Source organism: Manacus vitellinus, unplaced genomic scaffold, assembly GCF_001715985.3.
Source record: "Manacus vitellinus isolate BGI_N305 unplaced genomic scaffold, ASM171598v3 scaffold_95_pilon, whole genome shotgun sequence".
NCBI lineage: Eukaryota > Metazoa > Chordata > Aves > Passeriformes > Pipridae > Manacus > Manacus vitellinus.
The window spans coordinates 554,952-577,463 of record NW_021940896.1 but is presented as its reverse complement, the minus strand read 5'-3'; the positions used below and the strand labels follow the sequence as shown (position 1 = coordinate 577,463).

The window sequence follows — 22,512 nt, the reverse complement described above, 5'->3', positions numbered from 1 at the left end:
CTGGATACAAGGTTTTAGTAACAAACAATGAAATTTTGTGGTTGTTTAACAGCACATTACACATGTACAGCTTCCTTAGATACTGAGGAGAAAGGTGCAGCATATGCATAAGGATCAAAGAGTACTGGAAGGATGTATATTTTAGAAACATTTTATCCTTGAAATAAAGCCAGTGGAGTTCCCTGGATTGGCAGCAGGGAATCTAAAGAAGAATTTGGGTGTAATTTAGGTGTTCCTAAGAGAGACATATCAGCAGGAGCACACTGGGGGACAACACCACCAGGCTTGGTAATGACTAATGCAGACAGGAATTGCTAATGACTTTGAACAGTCAGCAGAGCACAGCCAATCTGGGTTTTTGGAGGCAATATCTCCTAGTCATCCTTTGCTCTTGTTTGTTTATCCTGGTATCCCCAGTCAGCACATTGCTCAGAGCTTGTTTTCCCACACATATGGAAGAGGTCAAGCCACCAGGCTGCCTGGCTTGCACATGTTCTTTAATTGCAGCCATATGCAGATCAGGCCTTCCTTAATGCTGAAATAAAATCATTGGAAACAACTCATCTTGGGATGTGAAAAGAAGCCACAAAACAACCCAACTCCCTTTATCCTCTTGGATAGGAAGAAAGGAAGTGCTGCCACAGCTTGATTTTCCTACTGGTGTTTTTGCTGCGAGTTGACATTGAGGCTGTTAAACATGCCCAGATGTCAGGTTGGCAGAGGCCAAATGCTGAGTGGATGGTGCAATGCATTCACCACTTTGCCAGCATGGTTGTGAGAAGGTTATTATGGTTATGAAATGGTTATTGTGGTTCTGAGAAGGTTATTATGGTTGTGAGAAGGTTTTGTTATTTCATGCTCCTGTAATATTAAGGTTTTGCTCAAAAAAAAAAACCCATGAGGAAGCATTGAATGCATTTTGAAATGGAGACATTTTTTAAAATGCAAATTCACTTCCTGGGAGTTTAGATCTAAACTCTTTATGAAGCCAGAGCTGAGGAGAAAATGTGAATTAGAAGCAGAGTGGGAGAGCACTCAGGAACAGATCCAAGGGATGCTACTGAGGTTCACAGGAAAACAGGAAGAGGGCTTTCTCAGATAAATTAAAGCACTATTCCAAGCACAGGTTTGGGTCAATCTCTCCTGTTTCTGAACCTGATGGTTCAATGCCTCCACAGAAATAACTGTTAGTGGTTCAGGTGTGGAAATGATGCTGCTCCACTTTACAACTGAGGTGAGACACGAGCTCTCCTTTCAGAGGGAATCTCTTCTCTTAAAAGTTTCTTTTCTTAAAGCTTTTGAGCATGGGCACTGCATAGACAAATATCTGGTTAATGTTCAGGTATTTAGGCTGTTTACAAAGAGAATAAAATTCAAGGACTTGCTGAATGGGTAATCTAAAACGGTGAAAAATATAAGAAAGTTTCAGATGTTGAAAGAACTAATAAAATCTCTTGAAGGGGTGGGGAGGAAAAGGAAGAAAACAAAAAATATATGGAAAAAAAAAGTAATTAAGGTATTCCTTAGACATGGTCAACTACTCAGAGCAGCGTAGTCTTGAAAAATGTATTTGTATTTATCATAAAGTGAACCTTGGTTATGTTGAAAGTCTCTCAGAGCAGCGGCCCAAGTCATCTGGGATCAGATACAGTGATCACAGCATTTTTATTTGCATCAAACTACACTGTCTTTCTATTTTATGTCATTATGGCAGTCAGCAGTTGTGCATAAGTGAGTAGCAGACTCTATGTTTTTACAGGTCTAAACCCAAAATGCCATCGATGACGTGTCAGGATGTGCTGGATTGCACTGTGAGGGAGAACTTGAAGTGCATTTCCTTAAAATGCACACTTTTCACACAAGTATCTTCATGAAATCAGTGGTTTTGATTGGTTAATGTCTGTGCTTTGTGTAAGGGTTTTAAATCTCCTCACACCTTTTTAGGTTTAGATCCTTGTCCCCCAGTAATCTGTTCTCTCTCTCCATAGACCTACATAAACAAAACACTGGGATGTTCCAGTTTATTCAAGCTCACCCAATGAGGGAGAGTGTTTGGCTATTACACAATTTAAATCATGTTGCTTCATTAGGATTAAGCAGACCAAGAAGGCTTTATGCAGTTTGTTTGGAGATCTGTAGCAAGAGCTGCAATGTAAAAGCTACTTATAAAATGTTTAGGCAGGAGATAAGAAATCTGGTTAATTCTTGATCATCCTAATCATTCCCTGACAGAAACTGGTGCACTGGGCAGCTTTAGGCTGGCCTAGAGTGGGGCAAGTCTTGTGTAATCAGTGATCCTTCTCCTGAGACCCATGAACAACAAATCTGCTTCTATGTCTATAAATTTAAAAATTTAAATACCATTTTCTAAAAAAAGAAACAAAAAAAAAACAAACAAAAAAAAAACCAAACCATATTTCAGATGTTGCTCTTACAGCCTGAGTCTGATTTCTAAAGGAAAGACTATCCTGTTCTAGTTCTGTTCCGAAATAAACCTCACATTTTTAAATAAAACACTTTCCAGGGCACCTTAATTATGCTTGATGACATTTATATGTATTGATTACAATGCAAAGGCTAAAGCTCCTTCAGGAGGCAAAAACTACAATGCAAATGTTAATTTTTTAGTAGGTTACAATATTTAATCTTAATTCTAGATCTATTTAATTTATCTATTTACAAGGTAATGGGAAGGTATGTGAAGTGTTAGAAGCACTGTGACAAGTTCCAAATTATAGACTCAGGAGACAAAGAATTGTGACACAATTGGCTCCTGCAAGGTGGGATAATTATAATGGAAAGGGAGAACAAGGGGGAGGAAAGCTACACATAAAAAAGCATTGAGGTGTTTCAGATAATAGACTCTGATTTGTAGTATGATGTTGCATATTTGCATAGAATTACCATAGTTATTAATGAATTCCAGACTTTTATTTTTATGAAACATCACCTTCTGTGCACATAAACCACGTTATAATACTGCAATTTAACTGAAATGATAGGCAAATGTTATTAAAGATGGGGAGAAGGATTGGTTTTATTGTATGGTGTTGCTAATTTACCGATTTAGAAGGAGAAGAGCTTTTAAAGAAAAAACTGAAGCACATTTGGGCCATATTTTAGGGCAACTGCAGTTCTCAGCCATTAAGAGGAAAAACATTTTCATAATACTTTTATAAGTTTCAAAACAACAGTGCTAGGATTTTATATAGACATAAATTATTGAATATATTAGTGTATAAAGTGTGTGAACTGCATCTGACACGGAGTCTCTTTAATACAACTTACACTGCTTCTTTGATGTGTTTTGTTTAACTTTTCAAGTGTTGTCAAAACATGCATCTGATTATAATCATTGTCCCATTTTTTTTTTTTTTACCCTTCAGGAAATGTCAAGTTTTAGATTCCAGTCTCTAGACCTGAACTTCTTTAGGACATGAACTTGTGTACTGATTCATAGGATCACTAATGAAAAATTTATTTTGCCTACTTCTTCAAACTGCTATTCATATAAAGGACAGTCAGCCTGTAAATTCTTTTTAGAGAGGAAAAACTACCACACCTTAAGGAAATGCACTGCCTCACATACTTTAACTTCATACTGGTTTGATACCTTAAATTTAAAGTTGCATCAGAAAAACATCACCACAAAATTGTAATGGATCTCTGATGAAGTCAAAGAAATGTTTAGAGAGACAAGTGTTTTAGAATCAGGTTTGCACTGTGTTATCCGTTAGGCCCTTAACCTTTCAAAACATACCTCCAGGAAGGAAGTTTTATTTTAAAAGTGTGTTTTGATGGTTTTCATTCTAGTTAAGTGTCAGGACTCTTTATGCTAAAATCATAGTCCATGATTGTTTGGGATTTTCAGTTTTGTTATTATTTTTATTATTTTATTATTAAACAGGCTGTGTTTGCCTGGTTTTATGAAGTGCTGGATGGCTCCATGATACCCCAAACACTGTCACTTCCATGGCAAAGAGAAGGAGCAGCAGCCACAGCAGTGTACACAGAAGGGAGGGGTGGGATCCCATCTGGCACGCTGTGTTTTCCCAAAGGGGATTCCAAAATCCCAGACCTCCTTTGGGGATTTCTTTCCAAGTGGTCTGAGAGCCCCAGGGAGGCAGGTGGGAGAGGTGATGTGCTGTGGGACCTGTCCCTGTGAGTGCAGGGCTCTGGGGACCAGGAGGGAGCCTGGAAGGACCAGGGATGAGCTGGAGCATCCCTGCAGAGCTGCTTCAGCTGTGCAGGTCCACAGCAACTCTAAGTCAAGTATGGGTGATTTCCAGTGGGTTGAAAACCAGGCTGAAGAGGGGAAGATGTGCCTGAAGACGGAACTTTTAAATTAATTTCCTGACCCTGCTCATTGCACGGTGGTGCCAGGCCTTGGGAAGAGGGCACAGCACACAGTTCTGGGGCAGTTCACAGGTAAATCAACTTAAAGCAAGTGGGAAATGAGCCCTGAGGGGGAGTGGAGCATGCCAGGGGGCAGATGTGCTGCTTTCAGGGTGGGGAGAAGCACTTTGGGGTGTTGGGGCAGGATGGGACTTATGGGGGTAAAGGCTGGGTGGGCACACAAAGGGTCCAGAGCTGTTTGGGACTGGACCCGTAAATGGAGGGGATTCCAGCTTGTGCATCAAACATACAAATGGGAGTGTGGCACATGATTTAGGTTGTGGTGTTTGAAATGCCTTGAACATGGTGAATTTTATGTAAGATGCCTGAATTTCAGTCAGGGTTGTTTCCTTTAATCTCCTTGCTCAGATCTCCTGCTCTGCGCTTTTATTTCAGTTGAGTGAAAATTTTAAGTCTCAAAGCATCACCTACTGAAAAACTGTATATGCATCCACATGTTTATACATATTTATACATGTATTTATACATATATTACTCTGACTATTTACACGAATGACAACATAAAGAAAAATTACTATAATTAAAAAGAAATCTGTTTTTAAGATAAGTTAAAGTCATTACTTACGCAACATAAACTGTTTAGCTAAAATTATATCCTGTGTCTATTAAACTTCGATGTGCATACATTATTTTTATCTCTGTATGTCACACTACAGCAAAACAATTTGAGTACCTGTAAGAGAAGATGCTGGGGGGGTTTTCCACAAAAGAAATAAGTTCTTCTTATATTGCAGGGATCTCTTGCTCCACTTTTGGTCTTCGGGTGTTGCTGTCTACAAAAACATTGATTAGCACTTAACTTTTTTCCCCCATTATACTTGTTATTTTTTATCTTGATGTTTGCTACAATAATTTGACCTATTTTTGTCTTGGTAGCTAAAATTTTCCTGGATTGCTTTATTAGCATAAAATCCTAATTTGTGATGTTACTGCACACCTGCAGTAAGGTATGAAAACACCTGAAGCTATTGCTGAAGACTTTATTCATTCCATTTCTTTGAATGTAAAAAACCTCATATCTTATATTGTTAGATGGATTAAAAAAATTGGCTTAATTTTCTCACTGTCTTTTAAAAATGGAATTTCAAACCTGGATGTCTGTACAAAACAGGCAGAGTGTTTAGCTGGAATTGTGACACAGACACAAGGTGGGAGGGTTCATGACCACTGTGCATTTAGCTATTTCTGCATTTTTGATTTTATGACATAAAAAGGAAGAACTATCTGTCTGGAGGCAGATTTCCTATTTTTCAGTTTCCAGTATGCATTTTTAATTCTATGGAATATTCAACAACTTATCCCTTACACCACATCTTCTACTCTGCACTAATAAAAATAACAGCCTGCTTCAGGTTGCTTAGAAAAAAAAAAAAAGGCATTTTCCCCTGTCTCCTGAATTCTACCATTTCTGACAACAGCCACCTGTTTTCTGTACTTCAGAAAAGCTGATCAAGTGTGAAAGCCCTGGAGGGGACCTGTCCTGTCTGTTCCCTCACCACCTACAACAACCCCAGTCACCAGGAACAGCAAAACAGCAGCTCAGCCTGAGTAGGAGAGGGGAACCAGGGCATGGTAGGGATATGCTCCCTGATAGCCTGGAAATGGGAGCATTAGGGAATGGAGTTGCTGGACTGAAAGCTGTGGTTTACAGGCTGCAAGCAGAGTTATCCCTCCACCCAAATCAGCTGTGTATCTCACTGAGAGGTGTCACTGCAAGCACAGCTTCAGCTTGGCATTTTGCTAATGATATTCCTCTATAATAAGCTTGTCTGCCTCTGATCTCACACTTTCTGCCTCTCCAAATCCTCCTTTCCAAGTCCTGTCATTGAACGGGGCGTCAGGAATTGCTGAGCTCCAACCTGAAACACGGAATCAATCTGTCACTGAGCAAATCAGATAATCTGTGTGGAGCTCTTTGGAGTGTGTGCAGGTAATAATGCTGTCATATATTAGACTTAGTGGATGTACAGAATTGCTTATTGTTTGAACTGTGCTTTTATGGGAAGAAGCTTAAGTAAATATTTAACAGCTTTACCAGTCATGTCTTTCTGTGTTCAGGGTGGGCTGTTATTCAGCCCTTCCTTCCAACAGTTGCCCTTCTGCAATGTCCCTGTCCAGGCCCCTTTCACTGAAAAGGAGTGTAGTTGACTTTCTATTCCCACTAAGCAGTTTCTGATCCAGAAATCATGAGAATTTGACAAACTGCTTGGCTGTGTGGTTCTAGACAGACAGCATCTGGAGTTGCTTTAACAGTCAGGATTCATTCCCTAAACCTGTTTATCCATTTCCATTAATTCAGTCATTTGATAAAAACAATGATGCAACAACCTTGAAGCATCATGAAAAAAAAACAGGGAATGTAACAAATCCTGCTTGTTTTTTTTTTCCTGCTCTTGGATGAAAAATAACCCTGCTTATGCTAATGGCACCCTCTTGTCCCTTTTAGAGGTTTTATCTTTTATTTTTCTGTCTTTTTAACCCAGAAATTCTATCTAGGATTTACTGTGCAAGACAGAAATCACCTGCCAGGAGACAGAATTTTCCAGGCTCGGGAGCATCGTTTCGGTGGCGTGGCCCACAATAACAGCACGTATTTAACACGGGGAGGGCAGAGTGTGTGGCTCTGAAAACTGAAGCCTGCTCTGACAGTGATTTAGTCTGGCAGGCTGGAGACTCTCTCAGCTGGCAACACGTAGATGAGATGCCTCCAGGAGTTAGAGGAGATCTGGGGACTGGCAGTGCCACGTACACACAACAAGGCTCCTCACCTACTCATTGTCAACCACAGCTCTTCGTTTCCAAAGGTGTCCACTGAATAATAATCCATGCACTTCAAACTTAGGGCTGTATCCACTCTCTTGCTCTTTTCTCCTTTGGAACAATTTCCTCTCTCTACCATCACTTTGATTGCTGACAATGGAATAGGGCTCGTGAGGCTTGGTGGCCTCAGAGCATCAGGATGAGGTGCTTGGAGGGGATGCTTTCAAGGGCTATTTTTAACCCCCTTTTTCCCATGTGGTAGTTTGTTATAATTGTTTAAATCAAAAATTAAAAGCTTGGATTTGAGGCAAGCTGAAATCAAGAGCAATCCAATGCCTCAGTCTTCTCCAAAGGTATTGATTCACTGTCATTTTTGTCATATCTTTATCTTTTTCCATTTATTGTACCTCGTTCAGTCTCAGCTAAACCACCAACTTGCATCAGCACTTTTACTGTGCTGAAAAATTTCCTTTCATGTCCTGATTATCTTTATGGACACATTTTATCTATGCTTTGCTGTATTTTATATTGACATTGAGGTTGCCAGTGGTGTGCAATTAATAAACCTGAAGATAAAACAAAGAATTTGTTCACTGGGTGGATTTCCTCAAACACATTTCCTGTTCAATTCTCTGTGTTTTCCAATGACTTGAGAAATTGCTCTGGTTGATTACACTTGCTGGTATCTCACATACTCTCTGGTTTTTATACATTTAGTGGTCAAACTGTTTTCTTTCCTGCTTAGCTTTTCTTAAAAGCAAAGTGACAGGTTTCCAGAGCTTTTATACGATAATGAATTATTGGGAAAAATGTTTTCTGCTTGTTTCCACAGGAATAAGTAATGTTGGACTTGGAAACAGAACCAGGAGGATCTAGTTTATCATTCTTGTAACGTGTTCCTGAGTGTGCAAAATGAAACTCTTTCTGAGGGAAAACCAAACCCTGTTGAGCTGGTTGTTGCTGGAAAAGCCATCCCAGTACATCCACTTAGTGATCACCTTGGCAGGAGTGGAAGCTGAGAGGAAAATAGAGTAGGGGAGGGAATTCCTTCGGTGCTTTAATTAGATTACCCACAGTATTAAACAGATGACATACTAATATCAAATAGAACTTGTCTTTGAAGCTTAAACTTTTCCAAAATAGAATGACTGTGGCTAATTGTCCAGAATTTGTTCTGAAAAAAAAGATGAATTTTTCTCATTTGCAGTGATTTATTTTGTGTCACTCTTCAGTCTTGATCTGGATCTTCCAGCCCACACTCATCATGATGCTTTAGGCATGATATGTGTACAACAACAACAGCATTAATTCTGTCTCTAATGTTCAAAATCATTTTTAAGTCTGAGTTTACAGTGAGCTCACTAAGATAACAAAGTGCTTCATTCCCTGTAGGTCGCCCTCCAAGCTGGAGGCAAGGGCTTGATTTATTTCTGAGTGAACTTTGACAGGGAGAATGTCTGGCAGAGAAGGCATCGTGCTCAGTGCCAGCTGTAAGTGGTCCAAAGCACTTCACCAAGTGTTTGTTTTTACTTTGCTTGACTTCCACAAAATCCCATTTCACAAGCTGGTTATTGGTCACTATGTTTTCCTTTTTGGAGTTGCAAATTGTTATTTCTAGTACAAATATCTATGTTAGCATCCCTCAGGATAGTATATTCTTTGCAGTTCTTTATTCTCAGTTTAGCCAAAAAAATTGACATGTGATTTTCATAGTCAGTCATCCTCTGTAACACAAGCATAGTTGGAATTAATAGTGGGCAATCAGTTCAAACTCTGAGAGTTGGTTTTGTTTTAATGCTCCTTAAATTCTTTCATGTGCTACATCCTGTTGGGACTGCAAGAAATCTGGGTCCAATTCAGCATGTTTGACATTTTCTGTGTGAATTTGAATTATTTAATGTCTTTAAACTGAGAAATCTTTGTGCTTGTTACCTGGTCTAAGTAGGGAATTGGCTTGGTGATTAAAGGACTGAAACACGGATGAAGGAATGTGGACAAAGGTTTGGAAACCTTTAATTAGATTCAACCCTTCTCCCTCCTTCGGAATTAGAACAATGGATGAAAATCCAGTCAGAACTGTTAAATACAAAGCACTGTTGCTGGCTGGAGTCTCTGAACCAGGACAGCTGTTCCTACATGCCTGCTCTCTTCTCAGGTTCCTCCCTAAGCAACCACTGAGAGCAGGAGCACCACGTCTCTGCTCTGACCTGGTTCAACTCTTCCCATGTGACATTCCATGTGGGACAGCTGCTCTCCAACAATAGCAGGGGTCAGGAAGGAACGTTCCTGCAAAAGCACACCATGTTCCCAGCCCAGGTGAAAGGGGAGTTCTGCTCAGGGGAAGGGATTCCAGGCAGGTAGGGAGGCTCACACAGACCTGGAGCAGTGGGACTGCCATGGACAGGCACGAGGAGGGGACGGGGCACTGACTCCCTGACAGACCTTGGCACTCAGCACATGGGGATGGTGTTTGCCTTTCCCTCAGGGACTCAGTCAGACCCAGGTGGTTGTGGGTGCCCCCTGTGTGTTCTGGACAAAGCACCCTGTTGTTCAGTGTCCAACCAGGTGCCCACAACCACCCTGTCCCTTCAGGCAGTGCCACTCAGGCTGTGTGACCTCACGGTTGCGTTTGCAGAGCTGACAGCACGTGACATCACTTCATCTTCTTCTTTCCCCTCAGAATTATGGGTTGGAGACTGAAAACCTGAGGACTCTGTCTCACAAGCTGAATGCCTCAGCCAAAAACCTCCAGAACTTTATCACGGGTAGGAGGAGGAGCGGCCACTACGACGGCAGAGCCTCCAGACGGCTGCCAAATGATTTCCTTACCTCTGTAGTTGACCTGATTGGTGCTGCCAAGAACTTGCTCGCCTGGCTGGACAGGTAATTAACTGTTCCTCGACCCCTTACGCGTGGGAATAGTTCTTTGGGGAGTTCTGCATTTGTTCTTTCTTTGTCTCTTATGCACTTTTATTCTAATATTCAAATGGCGGGGCTGGAATTTCGGCTCTAAATTTTATTTTACAGATTTCTCAAATATCAGAGGCAAAATTTAGTCCCCTTGTCTTTCAGGCAGGTGTTAATGTTTGCTCTTTCAGCTGGATTTTGTGTGAAATGAATACTTCTGTGCCATTCCAAGGTGACATCTCACTGCTGCAAGTGGCAATGCCACTGGAAATTTCAGAGTGAAGGGCAAGGAAGAAAAGCTTGTAGAGTCTGAACTATCTTTCAACCATGGAAAAGACACAAAAACCTGGAGCTAAGCAAGCCAATTAAGAATATTCAAAATAAATTACAGTACTTGCTTAGTCTGAAAATTAAATTTTCTTATTAGAGTTTTTGTCAAGAGTAGGCTTGATGTGTTAGATACAGTTATGTTGGTTAATGTTCAGCAATCAGGCACTGTTTTTTTTAAATTTGGGAATTGAGAATTTGATGAAAAGTATCTCTCTGACTGTGGCAAGACAGAAAGCAAAACATAAAATAGCATCAGAACATTTAAGGTTTGTTTTTCTTTGAAGTTATAGCAGCGAATAGCTTTATCTTGAATCTGAATGCTCTGGAACTTATAAATGGCACCTTAAAAATCACAGTGAGAGTGAATCACCCTCCTTTACAGGATTTGTATAATCCTGGTGACATCTTCCTAACCTAATGCCAGCAGTCATATTCTCTCAGGCTATGACCTTGTCAGTTCTTGTGAATTCAAATGGGGTCAGATTCAGCTGGAGTTTGGAAAGCCTGAAGAAAATCCGAGCGTGCAGGAAGCTGTTGGTGACTAAGTAAGCATTGCTTTGCTCCCTGAAAGAAGGTGCTGATTGCTGCTGAAGAGTGATGTCATGCTGCAAAAGCCATGTTTTAATGAGCAGTACAAAGGGAATCTGGGCTGCTTAGAGTTATTTGAAAAATCCTGTTTCTACTCTCCATAAGAATGAAAACTTCTGGTGTTCTGGCCAAAATCCAGTTTGCATCCTGCCTACGTTTGTCATATTTCAAAGGCATATATTACAAAAGTTGTGTAACTTGCTGCTGGAGATTATAATTTGGTGTTCCATATTTCTGTGGTGTAAAACTGATCTCTGTGTGAAATATATCTGCTTATGCTGTAATCAGGAGTTAAGCTCCCTAATGCTGTACCAACCTGTCCTTCCCCTGTCACAGGTCTCCGTTTGTCAGCGTGACAGAATATTCACTGCTGAAAAACAACATTGTCCAACTGTGCCTGGAACTCACAACCATTGTGCAACAGGTAGGAGGAGTTGTCTTCTGCTCTGAGTCCTCTTCACAACTCTGCTGAAAAACTGCAATAGCAAAAACAGCTGAGCTTTTACATCCCCAGAAAAGCTGTTATAGCATATATTCACATTTCCTGGGAGTGACAGGAATAATTTTGGTGATCCTCATACACCTGGAGAGATTGAAGGACAGTGTGAAGTTAATCCACTTTGCTGTTGAGTAGACAATTTAGTGTCAGGTTATCTCCCACCATGCAGTGTTACACAAAAAGCTACAGTGGGAAATGGCTTAACTGCTGCTAACAGGTTATTGCAGATTAAAATATGAATGATCCAGAATCTTTCAGGGACAAAGTCTTTAAATACATACAAATATATCCTGAACCTGTACTGTGGCTTCTTCACTGAAAGGAGAGCCAGTTACATGGAAGTTGTTTAGTGATGAACGTTAAATATTCATAACATTAAACAACCCAAATAAGGAACAAATAAGTAGTATTATCATCACTGGCATTAATTAATTGTGATATGGCACAGCCCACAGGCACATGAAATTAATTTATCTGGTCTGTAGTTCTATATGGTATATAAATAACAATAGCCTCTAACAGTGTCTGCCCCTGCAGTAAGACAAGGGGTGACACACAGGTACAGAAAGACTGAGTGTAAATTAGTTTTACAAATATTTACAGTGAGCTTCTCCCCCTGTGAGTGAATACAAATATCAGTGAGACAGAACAGTGTTACTGGAATACGTGGAGAGAACAGGAATGGGCTGTCCTGGAATGAAGTAAAAGAGACAGATGAAAGAGTTGTAGGGGGGCAAACAAGAATCAAGCTTAGCTAAAGCTCAGCTCTGTGAGGACCTTAAGCTGACCCTGCCTCCTGCCCAGAGGACTCTGCCTCTGTCCTGTGCTGGCACAGTTTTCCATGTAACCTCACAGCAGACCAACCATAGAATTCATTTCATTTCAGAAGCTTTTTGGAGTAGGAACATTCTGAAAACTTTTTTTCCCCTCCTCTTCAAATTTATTTCAGTTCTTGGAGAAAAAGAACTAAGGCTGATAAATATGCCATTGTACTTTGCACAACTATCCTTAATTTATAGTATTCAGCTTTATTCCTTTTGGAAATTGTGTCCTTTATGCATTTTTGCAGTGCAAGACAATGATTTTTTGATTTACAGACTAAGCAAAAAGACCTTCTCTACAGCATAAAAAGTTTGGATTGTGATTCCACCCTTCAGCTGATATTGCACTTTGTTTGTGTGAGTTTGATTTTTCCCTGTGGTCTGGGTGAAAAAAAAGTGTAATTTTGGATTGCTGTCTCCATTTCTGTCGTTCATGCCCCTGCTTTTGGCAGATGAAATTCTGTTCTCCTCTGCCAGCAATAGTTTGGTTCTCTATTTTTTCCAGTTCTTCAGCTCCAGTTCCAAAGCTGTCCTTCTTTTGACAACTTAAAACCAATCTTTTAGCACAAACTCCAAGATCTTCCAAGATGAAAAATGCTTAGTTAGTACTTCAGGTTGGCTACAAATCAGGTTTTGTCTTTGCCTTATCTTCTTGTCAGATCTGGGTTGTTTGATGGATGTCTATTAAGACCTTTTTACAGTGTATTAAACTTAGCATCAGGCAGAGCTGATAAAACCAACTCAGTCATAGAGAGACAGTTTTGCTGTTACTAAATCTGAAGAAAATTGATCTTAATGTGTGAAAGCAGAAATGTGTCACCTAAGCCAGAATTGCAGTCTCAACTGTAGGCTGAAATATGAACTGAAAGGCATAACTAATACAAACCTAGGTCTCAGATCCTTTCAGATAATCCTTGTTTTGTGAATTATATGCATTTTAAACACCTGATTCAGCCAGTGTGAAAGCAGCAGTCGAGGCTACCCATTTGGCACATTAAGTGAGGAATGTCTTCAACATGTAGAGTTGTTTTGTGTAAAATGAACAGGCTTTGTGTGCATAACTCACAGCTGCCACTCCAGGTGAACTTCCTTCTGAACTGGGGACATGACTCTGGAACCTTAGTTTAACATAGATATCGCTTATGAATCTTCATGTACTGAATGATGTGAGTGACATACCCTTAGATCTAAGCAGACAGTAGCTTTTTTTGGCTTTCTAGGTCATATTCTTTCTCTGTGTGAGTGTGAAGATGAGATCATTCAAAAATTTTATTTTTATGTATTATTATTATTATTTACATACCGTGTAAATGTTATGATGAATAGTCACTTATTTATCTGTAAACAGCATCTTCTCCTACTGGTTATGAGAAAATTGATCTTTATTCTCTTATTTTAGGGGAGTTTTATAGCTCCTTTAAGTACTCCATTTATGCTTGGAAATGTAATTTATTCTACTCAGTTTTCCCAACCTTTTTGATCAGCTCCCCTAAACTACTATAGAAGAATAGCACCATGCAGAAAACTGCAGAGACATCCTGATTTTGAGGTGCAATGTCCCATCAAAATGTGTTTATATTAGTATGCAAAAAAGCATGTTAGAACAGAGTCTTGAAAATTTTCAGCTCTCAGTTGGATTAATTTTGAAATATAGCTCTAGTTTAAAGGTACACTTTTTGCTCTGGAAAGGAATCCACCAGACTAACTTCCCTGAATTTGGATTTGCTCCTGCTTTAGCACCAAGACTTCCCTGAGGGAAAGTCAACTGGAATAACTGGGACAAAATAGGTTTCCACTTTTGTTCATAAAATGTAGCCATTGGTTAATGTTTTGTTGAGTAGAAAGAGTTCAGCAGTTCTAGTGAAAGTTGGGTTTCTAACCATTTTCTCCTGATCTTGTCAATGATGTTTAAACCTGAGATAGATGCTTTTGATACACCATTAACCTGCCTGAACAACCATCCTCTCAACAAAAAGTGTGTTTCCAAAGGATGTCAGCACAACTCAGCCGAACTTTTTTCCAACAAAAGCCAAACAAAATTTGACCTGTTCTTTATTAATATTTAATTAACCTCACTGAGATAAATTCAGAGATCATATCATGAATTTTTACCCAGTTTTTAGTCAAATACAGTGTGTTTGGGATGAAGGTTTTTTTAGAGCTATCTTGTTTGCACTGCAACTGATAGAAATTGTTGTTTCTTAGTAGTTTCCTGTACGTGGTGCAACTTTTAAATTAGCCTCCCCTGAGCAGGCACTTGGACCAGATAACCTCCAGAGGTCTCTTCCACCCGAATTATCCTGTGATTCAGCAACTGCCATGAAAAATGTGGGTGCTATTTTCAGGTTGAACTTTGCAGACTTCAGCTTTCAGCCCCTCGATCTTATTTTGCTTGCATTTGCTAAAGAACATGTTGTTATCCAACATCTGTTCACTCTTTTCTAAATATAGATTATGATCAAGTCTCTACTTTAATTAATTCAGGTAAAATAAGTTGCTTTGGTGCATTTACCATTGTTATCTTTGCCTAATTTCGGAGTAACCTCTTTCTTTTTAATGGGAGAATTTCAGAAGTGTTTCATTTTATGTGTGTAAGCAATATATCTTTAAATATCACTCTGTCATATCCACCCCTCCAAGGCTGATGTAGGACTTCACTGCAGTGTTATCTTGGGAAATGCCAGTCAACTGGCAAACACCACAAAGTTTTAAGTTCCCTTCCAAGCTGCTGCTTTATAGGGTCTCTGTTTCTTTTTAGTAGTCGACTTAACTCACGCTGCTTTATTGTACTAAGTTAATGAACTAAGTATTTTACATATTTTTATGTGTAGTTAACTGTCCTCAGGACTCGCCATAAAACATTCTTTATGACATCTGCAAATTTCTGTAGTACTTGCAGTTTTTTCTTTCGGAATTAGAAATTGTAATTTCGAACACAGCGTGGGTGAGCACGAGTCCTCCTGACCTTTTCTCTTCATGAATATTCAAAAAGAGCCGTTTCACTTTATCAGAGTGATGAAGGTGTACTGTACCTTTGAAAGGTAGGCTGTTCAGGACAGACCAGAACTTGGCTTCTTTGCAGTACTGCTGCTGTGACTGGTTTTGTAATTCCTGTATTTTTTTCCTTTTGCAGAGGGGAAACAGAACACAGCTTCTGATTTTTTTACGATTATTTTAAAGCTCTGAGAAGAAATATTTTTCTCGTATCATCTTGTCACTGGAGGATGTAGAAAGAATACGACCATAAATGTTATTTATTTTCTAAGAAAAATAGATCAACATTCTATAAATGGTAGCCCTGGAAGATTATTTTTTAATGAGATCCCTAGTGCATTGCTATGTATCAGAGAGAAATAAATCAGAAGAATATTGTGACCTACATATCTTAATGTTTTAGTATATTATTGCAAGTGCTTTTAACCTCTCAGTTAAACTAGTCTGATGTATTTAAAAGAAAAAAAGTCAATATGCATCTATTTTGGAAGGAATCCCAAAGCCATTAACATTTTTCATGCTAATGTAATCTTGAATGTGCAACATAAGTACAGCTAACATTAATTCTGCTCTACAAAACAGTAAAATTTCAGTTTGACTATACATAAGTCTTCTATTCTTTGACCTGAAGTAATTAAGTTTGTTCAGAATGAAACTCATATTGTATTTTTAGTGCAGAAATTAAAGGAATAATTTAGAAAGGAACATTAGCTCTGAAGTCAAGCTGGAAGCCCTGCTGTGATCATTTTGTTCTCTTGGTGCAGGGAGGGTTAAAAGGAGATGGTGGATGTGCTGTTTGAAGTGTGTAAAACTTGTAGGAAAAACTGCCTTGGGCATTGTCAACCAAACTGAGTAATTGAATTCTTTTTTGTGCTCTAGAAAATAACAGTATGAATACAGAAGAAACATCAAAGGGATACTTGACCATGAAATGCTAATATAAATTCTTCTGTGTTCCTTGGTGCTCACAATCTTCTGATTTTAACTTTCTTGTTCCATAGCAATTTTTTTAAGTGGCACTCACTTAGAAATTAATTTCTCCACAGAAGCACCAAAACAAAAATTGACTTTAGAGCTGAGGGTGTGACAGTTCCCTGTGCCAGGGCTGAGGGCTTGGATAGACTGGAGCTGCTCTGCAGCGGCCTCAGATGGGATCAGGGACGACATCCTCAAAGTGTGGCACCCAAGGGAGAAGGTTTGGGAGCTGGATAGGGATTTGGGATGCTGAACAAGGGGAGCAGAGAACTGCCAGGCAGCTCCCATTTCTTTGGCAGAGTGTCTCCAGCCCCAAATGACCATACACTGACCTGCTCCTGGAGTGCACGGAGTGAGGATGTTGGAATTGTGTCATAGGAAGGTGAAGCAATTAACTGTTATTGCCAACATATTAAAATCCAGGAAAGAGGAAATCTTGAGAACTAGGGAGTCTTAAGTTACTTGAAGGGATCTTTCAGGTATACCACAGTTAAATTTTACTTGAAAACTTATTCAGGGAAATAAAACCAAATAAACGAGACAGATTTCTTGACTCGTCATATCCTCATCCTTAAAAACACGTCCCGAAATCCATATCTGGCTTTGTACAAAGCTTTTTTCAACGTGGCATAGCTCTTGGAGAAGCATTTAACAATTCCCCAGCATAATTTGTGCTTTTAGCCATTAATTCACTTAAATGTAAATAATCTGTGCCAGCATAGCATTACAAACAAGATCCCTCTGCCAAACACGACCCCGGTGGGATGAGGCTCCTGCCCTCAGAGCATTGCTCCTTCCCTCCCTCCCAGGGTCTGGGACTCCCACCAACCACTGGGATGGGGGTCAGCCTTTCTGGGATACCTTGGGAACGTTTTCTCCTCGGATTTTGTGACAGAAATTCCCTCTTTGCTGACAGATGGGAGCTGCTGGTGCTCCCTGGGTAGGGCAGAGGGAGCCTGGCCAGGGCTGGGGCTGCTCTCAGAGGGCACCAAGATTCTGAGGGGCTCTATCCTCATCTCACCTGGAAGATGCCTGGAAGAGTTATTTTCCATATTTCCCTTTTTATTTTCCATTTTACTAAAGTATAGCTTGAGATTTGAAATGTTGACTGGCAGGAGGAGGTGGGGGCAGAGCTGCCTCAGTTTATCTGGGCTCTCTCTTGCCACCATGCCATGGCTGTGCCCTGTTTTCCAGAGGGCTGTACTGAGGGACTTTTCAAACATTAATAAGCAATAGAGGCAGCAGATCTCTTTTAACAATTTGTGTGGTTGTTTGATGAAGGAAAATCAACATTCTAGCCCCTGTAATATCACTATATCAAAAGCCAAGGTAAGGGTATGGTGATGCTGCAGTTATGGACTGGTAAGATTGATTATTCTTAAAATGATAGCTAAAAAAGGAAAATGATTATTTCAAGCTAACTAAGAGGTTCATCAGGGTTATTTAAGAAATAGTTAACAGCATAAAGCCTTCTTTTATTTCTTAGCAGGAAATTTAATGTGATGTTCATTAATTGGTTTTGTTCTGTTTTACCACAGGATTGTACAGTGTATGAAACAGAAAATAAAATTCTTCATGTGGTAAGTAATTCTGCTCTGGTATTCTCTAATCTTACCCTGCATGCTTTAATGATTAAAAAAGAAAAAAGGCTAGTCTAGGAAAATGAAATTCCTTATTATTTGACTTAATTTCTGACAAATTGTGTCAGTGGCTAAAAGCCAAAGTTCCCTGCAGTATTGCTGTCTGTTATCCCTACAGTTAATTGTATACATAATCATTGTTCTTAGGTTGCTTTGGAAGCTTCACAGTATTCTTACCAGTGTTATAGTCTTACTGGGGTTGCTGGTGTGGAATTCCAGCCCTCAGAGCCACAGACCTGGTGAATCACTGCTTGTCAGACTGAGCATTTCGTGCCTTCAACGCTCAAAAAATCTGGTGACAAAGGGGAATGGAAGAATCTTATTCAAGATTATTGATTAGATATTAGCCTTTAACTTCAAATACTTCATGTATTCCTGATACCAGCACTGAAAACCTGTCCTGACACTGAGATAGAGTTAAAGCCTGTGGTGAAAGGGAACTCTCAAAGGATTTACAAGTTCAGATAAGCTTTTGACAAGCTCTGCCCAAGTGCCTGACTTGTTTTTTTTTTAGTCTTTTACACATACTCTGCTTCCAGCAGGGATTAAAATTTTTCATAAAACATTGATGTGCTGCTAAATTCAGAAAGCATGCAGTGACTTTCAGGGGGAAAAAAAAAGCTTACTATTGCAAACCTGGGTCTGCAAAGAACTTTTAAAAGCACCTGATATCTTCTGGAATTTGGAATGCATATATATACATACACACACACATATAGATCTTTTAGTCCACAATTCTAACTGAGTAGGACTTCTAGAAATAAACCTTTAACAGGAATGTTACTTTTGACTTTTCTGCCTGTTCTGAATGGAAGCCTACAGAGATAGAAAAGAGAAAAGTTTCCATTTTTAAGTATTCCATAGACTCAGCAGTGAAAGAGTGATGAACCTTGGGGAACCTGGATCCCAAGGCAGTAGAATTCCTTTTAACCTGAGCAAAATCACCTGAAACAACCTGAACATCTCAGAGAACCCAGGCTCTGAGAATCAACCCCTTTAGCATTGAACTCTTGGTGAAATGAGAAGAATCACTATTTTTCTCACACCATCTTAAAAGCAAAAAATTACTTAAAGGATACTGAATTCAAGAATAAGATTTGTGAATTGTTCTTTTTTCTTTTTTATGGTCACTTTATTCCTAAAAATCAAACCCAGAGTTATAAAAAATACTCAAGGAAAATAATTGTGATGTTTTAAAGTAAAATTTTACAGTTGTAAGAGATAGAATCTCTGACTTTTAAACACCACATGGCATTTTGTTTTATTTCTGAAAGATATTGAGAAAGATACACTTAGAATTCAAAAGAGATTTGTAAGGTTATGATCCACAACTGATTTTCTTCATTGGTTATTGGAGAGATTCACAGAGGTGCAGATTTGCCTGGCAGGATGTGCTCAGGAGATGTGATTGCAGGTGCATTCCCTCACTAATCCCATGATTAGACTGTGTCTGCTCTGCAACCCAGGCATTATGGGGAAAGCTGAATTATGCAGGAGTGATCACTTTGGGATCCCTTGAACTGCATGTCTCAGAGCCAGGTTTCCTTTTTTTGGAATACCTGTTCGGATCCCTGTGCAGCCAAATGTGGTTATCAGGACTGCATCAGTTCTTTAGGCTACTATAATATACCTGGGATAATTAAAAACTACAACCTGCCAGTTGTTCTTTCTCTCAGCAGTAAATACAGATTATTCACTTAATCCATTGCACCACCCCAGCATTAGTTTTGAGCAGCACTCAAAACTGATGAGTTCTGATGTAGAAGTTTACATAACTTGTTCAAGACTTAGTGGTTTCCTAAAGATTCTATTCTTGTCATGGCCCATGGAAAGAAATGTAATAAATGGGTTTAGGTGTTGGATGGCCTGTAAAACGTGTGGGAAGTTCCTCTGCAACTGAACTTTCTGAAGGAACCATTTTTGTTTGAGATGTTCCTAAGTTCACTTGGCATCTCCATGGGTTTGGAACTAGTACACAAGACTTTGGTCCCTTCTGGTATTTTTATGCCAAAAATATTTCAGCGTATGCTAATGTATCCTCTGGTGTTGCCAGTGCCACACCAAACAGTGCTTCCTGAGCCTGGGGTTTATTCATGAATTCTGCTCTGTTGCTCCCATTTATACAGTCTCAGCATTATTTGCATTATTTACAGCTGGTTTCAGGCCTCTATTGAACTACTTTACCAGCAAACTGGTATTTTTAATTAGTCTAATACAATTTTTTAAAATATTTTCCTACATAGATTTTTGTTGACTTTTGGAATCATGAGGAGATCTCAAAGATTCCCAGAATTAATTTCATAGAATCATATGATCATAAATGGTTTGGGCAGGAAGGGACCTTAAAGATCATCTCATTCCAGCCCCCTGCCCTGTGCAGGGACACTTTCCATCAGACCAGGCTGCTTTGATTGAAAAGTTCTTTGTTGTTTCTTTCCTGAAAAAGTATTTGCATGAGACAACTCTGAAGTTTTATAACATTGCATCAGAAAATAGAAAGTGTTCTCTCTGGGATTTATTCTGCATCTAGTCTGTACATATGCCCTTGAATTTTAAGGCATAAGAGAAGTTTCAGTTGAAAATCACAGTAATATTTTGATAGAGCAATAATCCAAAAGCTGGGTGAAAGGCTGTGCTCACAGACAGGGGCAGCCACCAGTTCCTCTGTGGAAGGGCAACACTGTCCATTTTTTGACTCAACCAGTTTCTCCATCCCAGGTGGGAGAAAACAGGACCTAAAGTTTTGTTTCAGGGCTCTGACCCAAAGCTGAACTGTTTGAAATAATTCTGTTCCTGGTGACCTTTAGCTGCAGCCACACACACACACCTGACTGGGATGCTTTGCATCCTGCAGCTGCTGCAAAATGCAGATGCCACATCCAGCACTCCAGAGCTGCCCTTGGATTTCCACATGAGTAACTGCACAGTGAATGGAAACAGGGCCTATAAATTCAGGCAGTTAACTTATTCGTTGTGACAACTTTATTTGTTTAACTTATATGTATAGTGTCAAATGAGATATTAGAAAGCCTCATGCTTTTGCAAATGCCTGAAATAAAACTTCCCTTAAGGGATTTTCCTAGACTTTGCTATAATTAGGAAAAAATGAGAGTATAATCCCCAAAGGAAAATAGATGCACAGCTTCAACTGGAAACCCACTCTGAAATTCATCTAAACGAATGCTTTCCTATCAGGTTCAAGCATTTTTAGGTATAGTCGTTTGGAAGGAATGCTTTAAGCAACACGTGGAAATTTGGGAATAAATCTTTACATGTGAATGTTCTCTGGAACAGCTCAACTCCTCTCTGATCCTTGGACTTTGCCTTTGATGGATGGGTTTAATCTGTCAGACCCACTGTCACCATCTATGCAATGGGCCATGCAAGGTGTTTGTGTGGATTGGCATTTAGATTTTGAGGTCTTTAGCTGGAAGGCAGGATAAAATAAAATTATTGCATAGTTGGAGTGATCTGGAATATCAGTTAAAGGATGTGTTCAAAGATGCATAAGAATTTTACTTCAGGAAATGGATTAACTAAGGCACTTCTCTGTCAGTGTAATTTTTAACAAAGGAAAAATTTTCCAAGTTGTAGAGCAGAATTCACTTAATTTTCACAGTCGGTAGGGATGATCTCATCATTTGGGAGCCAAAATAGGTTATTCAGTTGGTGCATAAGACATTTCTTATTACATATTTCACTTGAATTCCATTGTATTCTGAATCATACATTACAAACACAGATAAAATAAAGCTCATTGGATTTGGGGTTTTTTTTTGGAGTGGAGTTGGAGTGGAGAAGATATTTTAGAGATGTTCTCAGTGCACAGTGAAACCTTTTCAGCAGAACTGTACATACATGTACATTTGCTTGACATTTATGGATGTTTTCTGTTCCCTTTACCTCTTGTTCTTGACTTTCATACCCTTGTAGTTTTTAGGGTGCTAAGAATTAAAATGGTCTGTTTATTCTCAATTAGGATAAGAATCTTGCTGGTAGTTTCCAGTTTAATACAAGGAATTACATTGACTTGTTTTTCTTCGTAGTGTAAAACCTTGTCTGGGATTTGTGACCACATCATTTCGCTCTCATCTGATTCTCTGGTGTCACAGTCAGCACATCTTGAGGTAGTTCATCTCACCAGCATCATGCCCAGTGAGGGGCTGGTAAGTAGCAAAGCAGTTTAAAGTTTAACTCTTAGAATACACCACACAAACCTCAGTTCCTCAGGGTGGTTTGTTTTTTTGAATTTATCAAGAAATCAAAATGTATTTTTAAGCAGTGTTCTTTTTTAGTAAGCTGAATCAAATTTCTAAAGGTAATTTAATCGACATTTAGCTGGATAAAGGGATTGTATTTTACATTTTTTTAATTAAAACCTGTTTTATCCAGGGCTTCATATGCAACTGGTGACTGTGTGAGCAGCTAAAGAAAAGTTCTGGTCCTTTGATAGCCCTATTGCAGCTTTTGGAATGTACTGAAATAATCCCCAAATACAAAGATATACAAATAAAATTAACTAAATGTCCTTAACGAAATTAATGATATTTAACCATTTGAATGACATCTGATCATTTGAAAA

General features: G+C 39.3%; 1 protein-coding gene across 1 annotated transcript in view; it reads left to right on the top strand.

Moving 5' to 3' along the window:
* The window catches only part of LOC103756197 (connector enhancer of kinase suppressor of ras 2), a 168,753-nt gene that overhangs the window by 74,636 nt on the left and 71,605 nt on the right, over positions 1–22,512 (top strand). The window contains exons 3-6 of the mRNA XM_018086464.3: positions 9,857–10,059; positions 11,338–11,425; positions 17,829–17,870; positions 21,977–22,096. Coding sequence (XP_017941953.2) covers positions 9,857–10,059; positions 11,338–11,425; positions 17,829–17,870; positions 21,977–22,096 — 453 coding nt within the window. The remainder of the gene's footprint in view (positions 1–9,856; positions 10,060–11,337; positions 11,426–17,828; positions 17,871–21,976; positions 22,097–22,512) is intronic.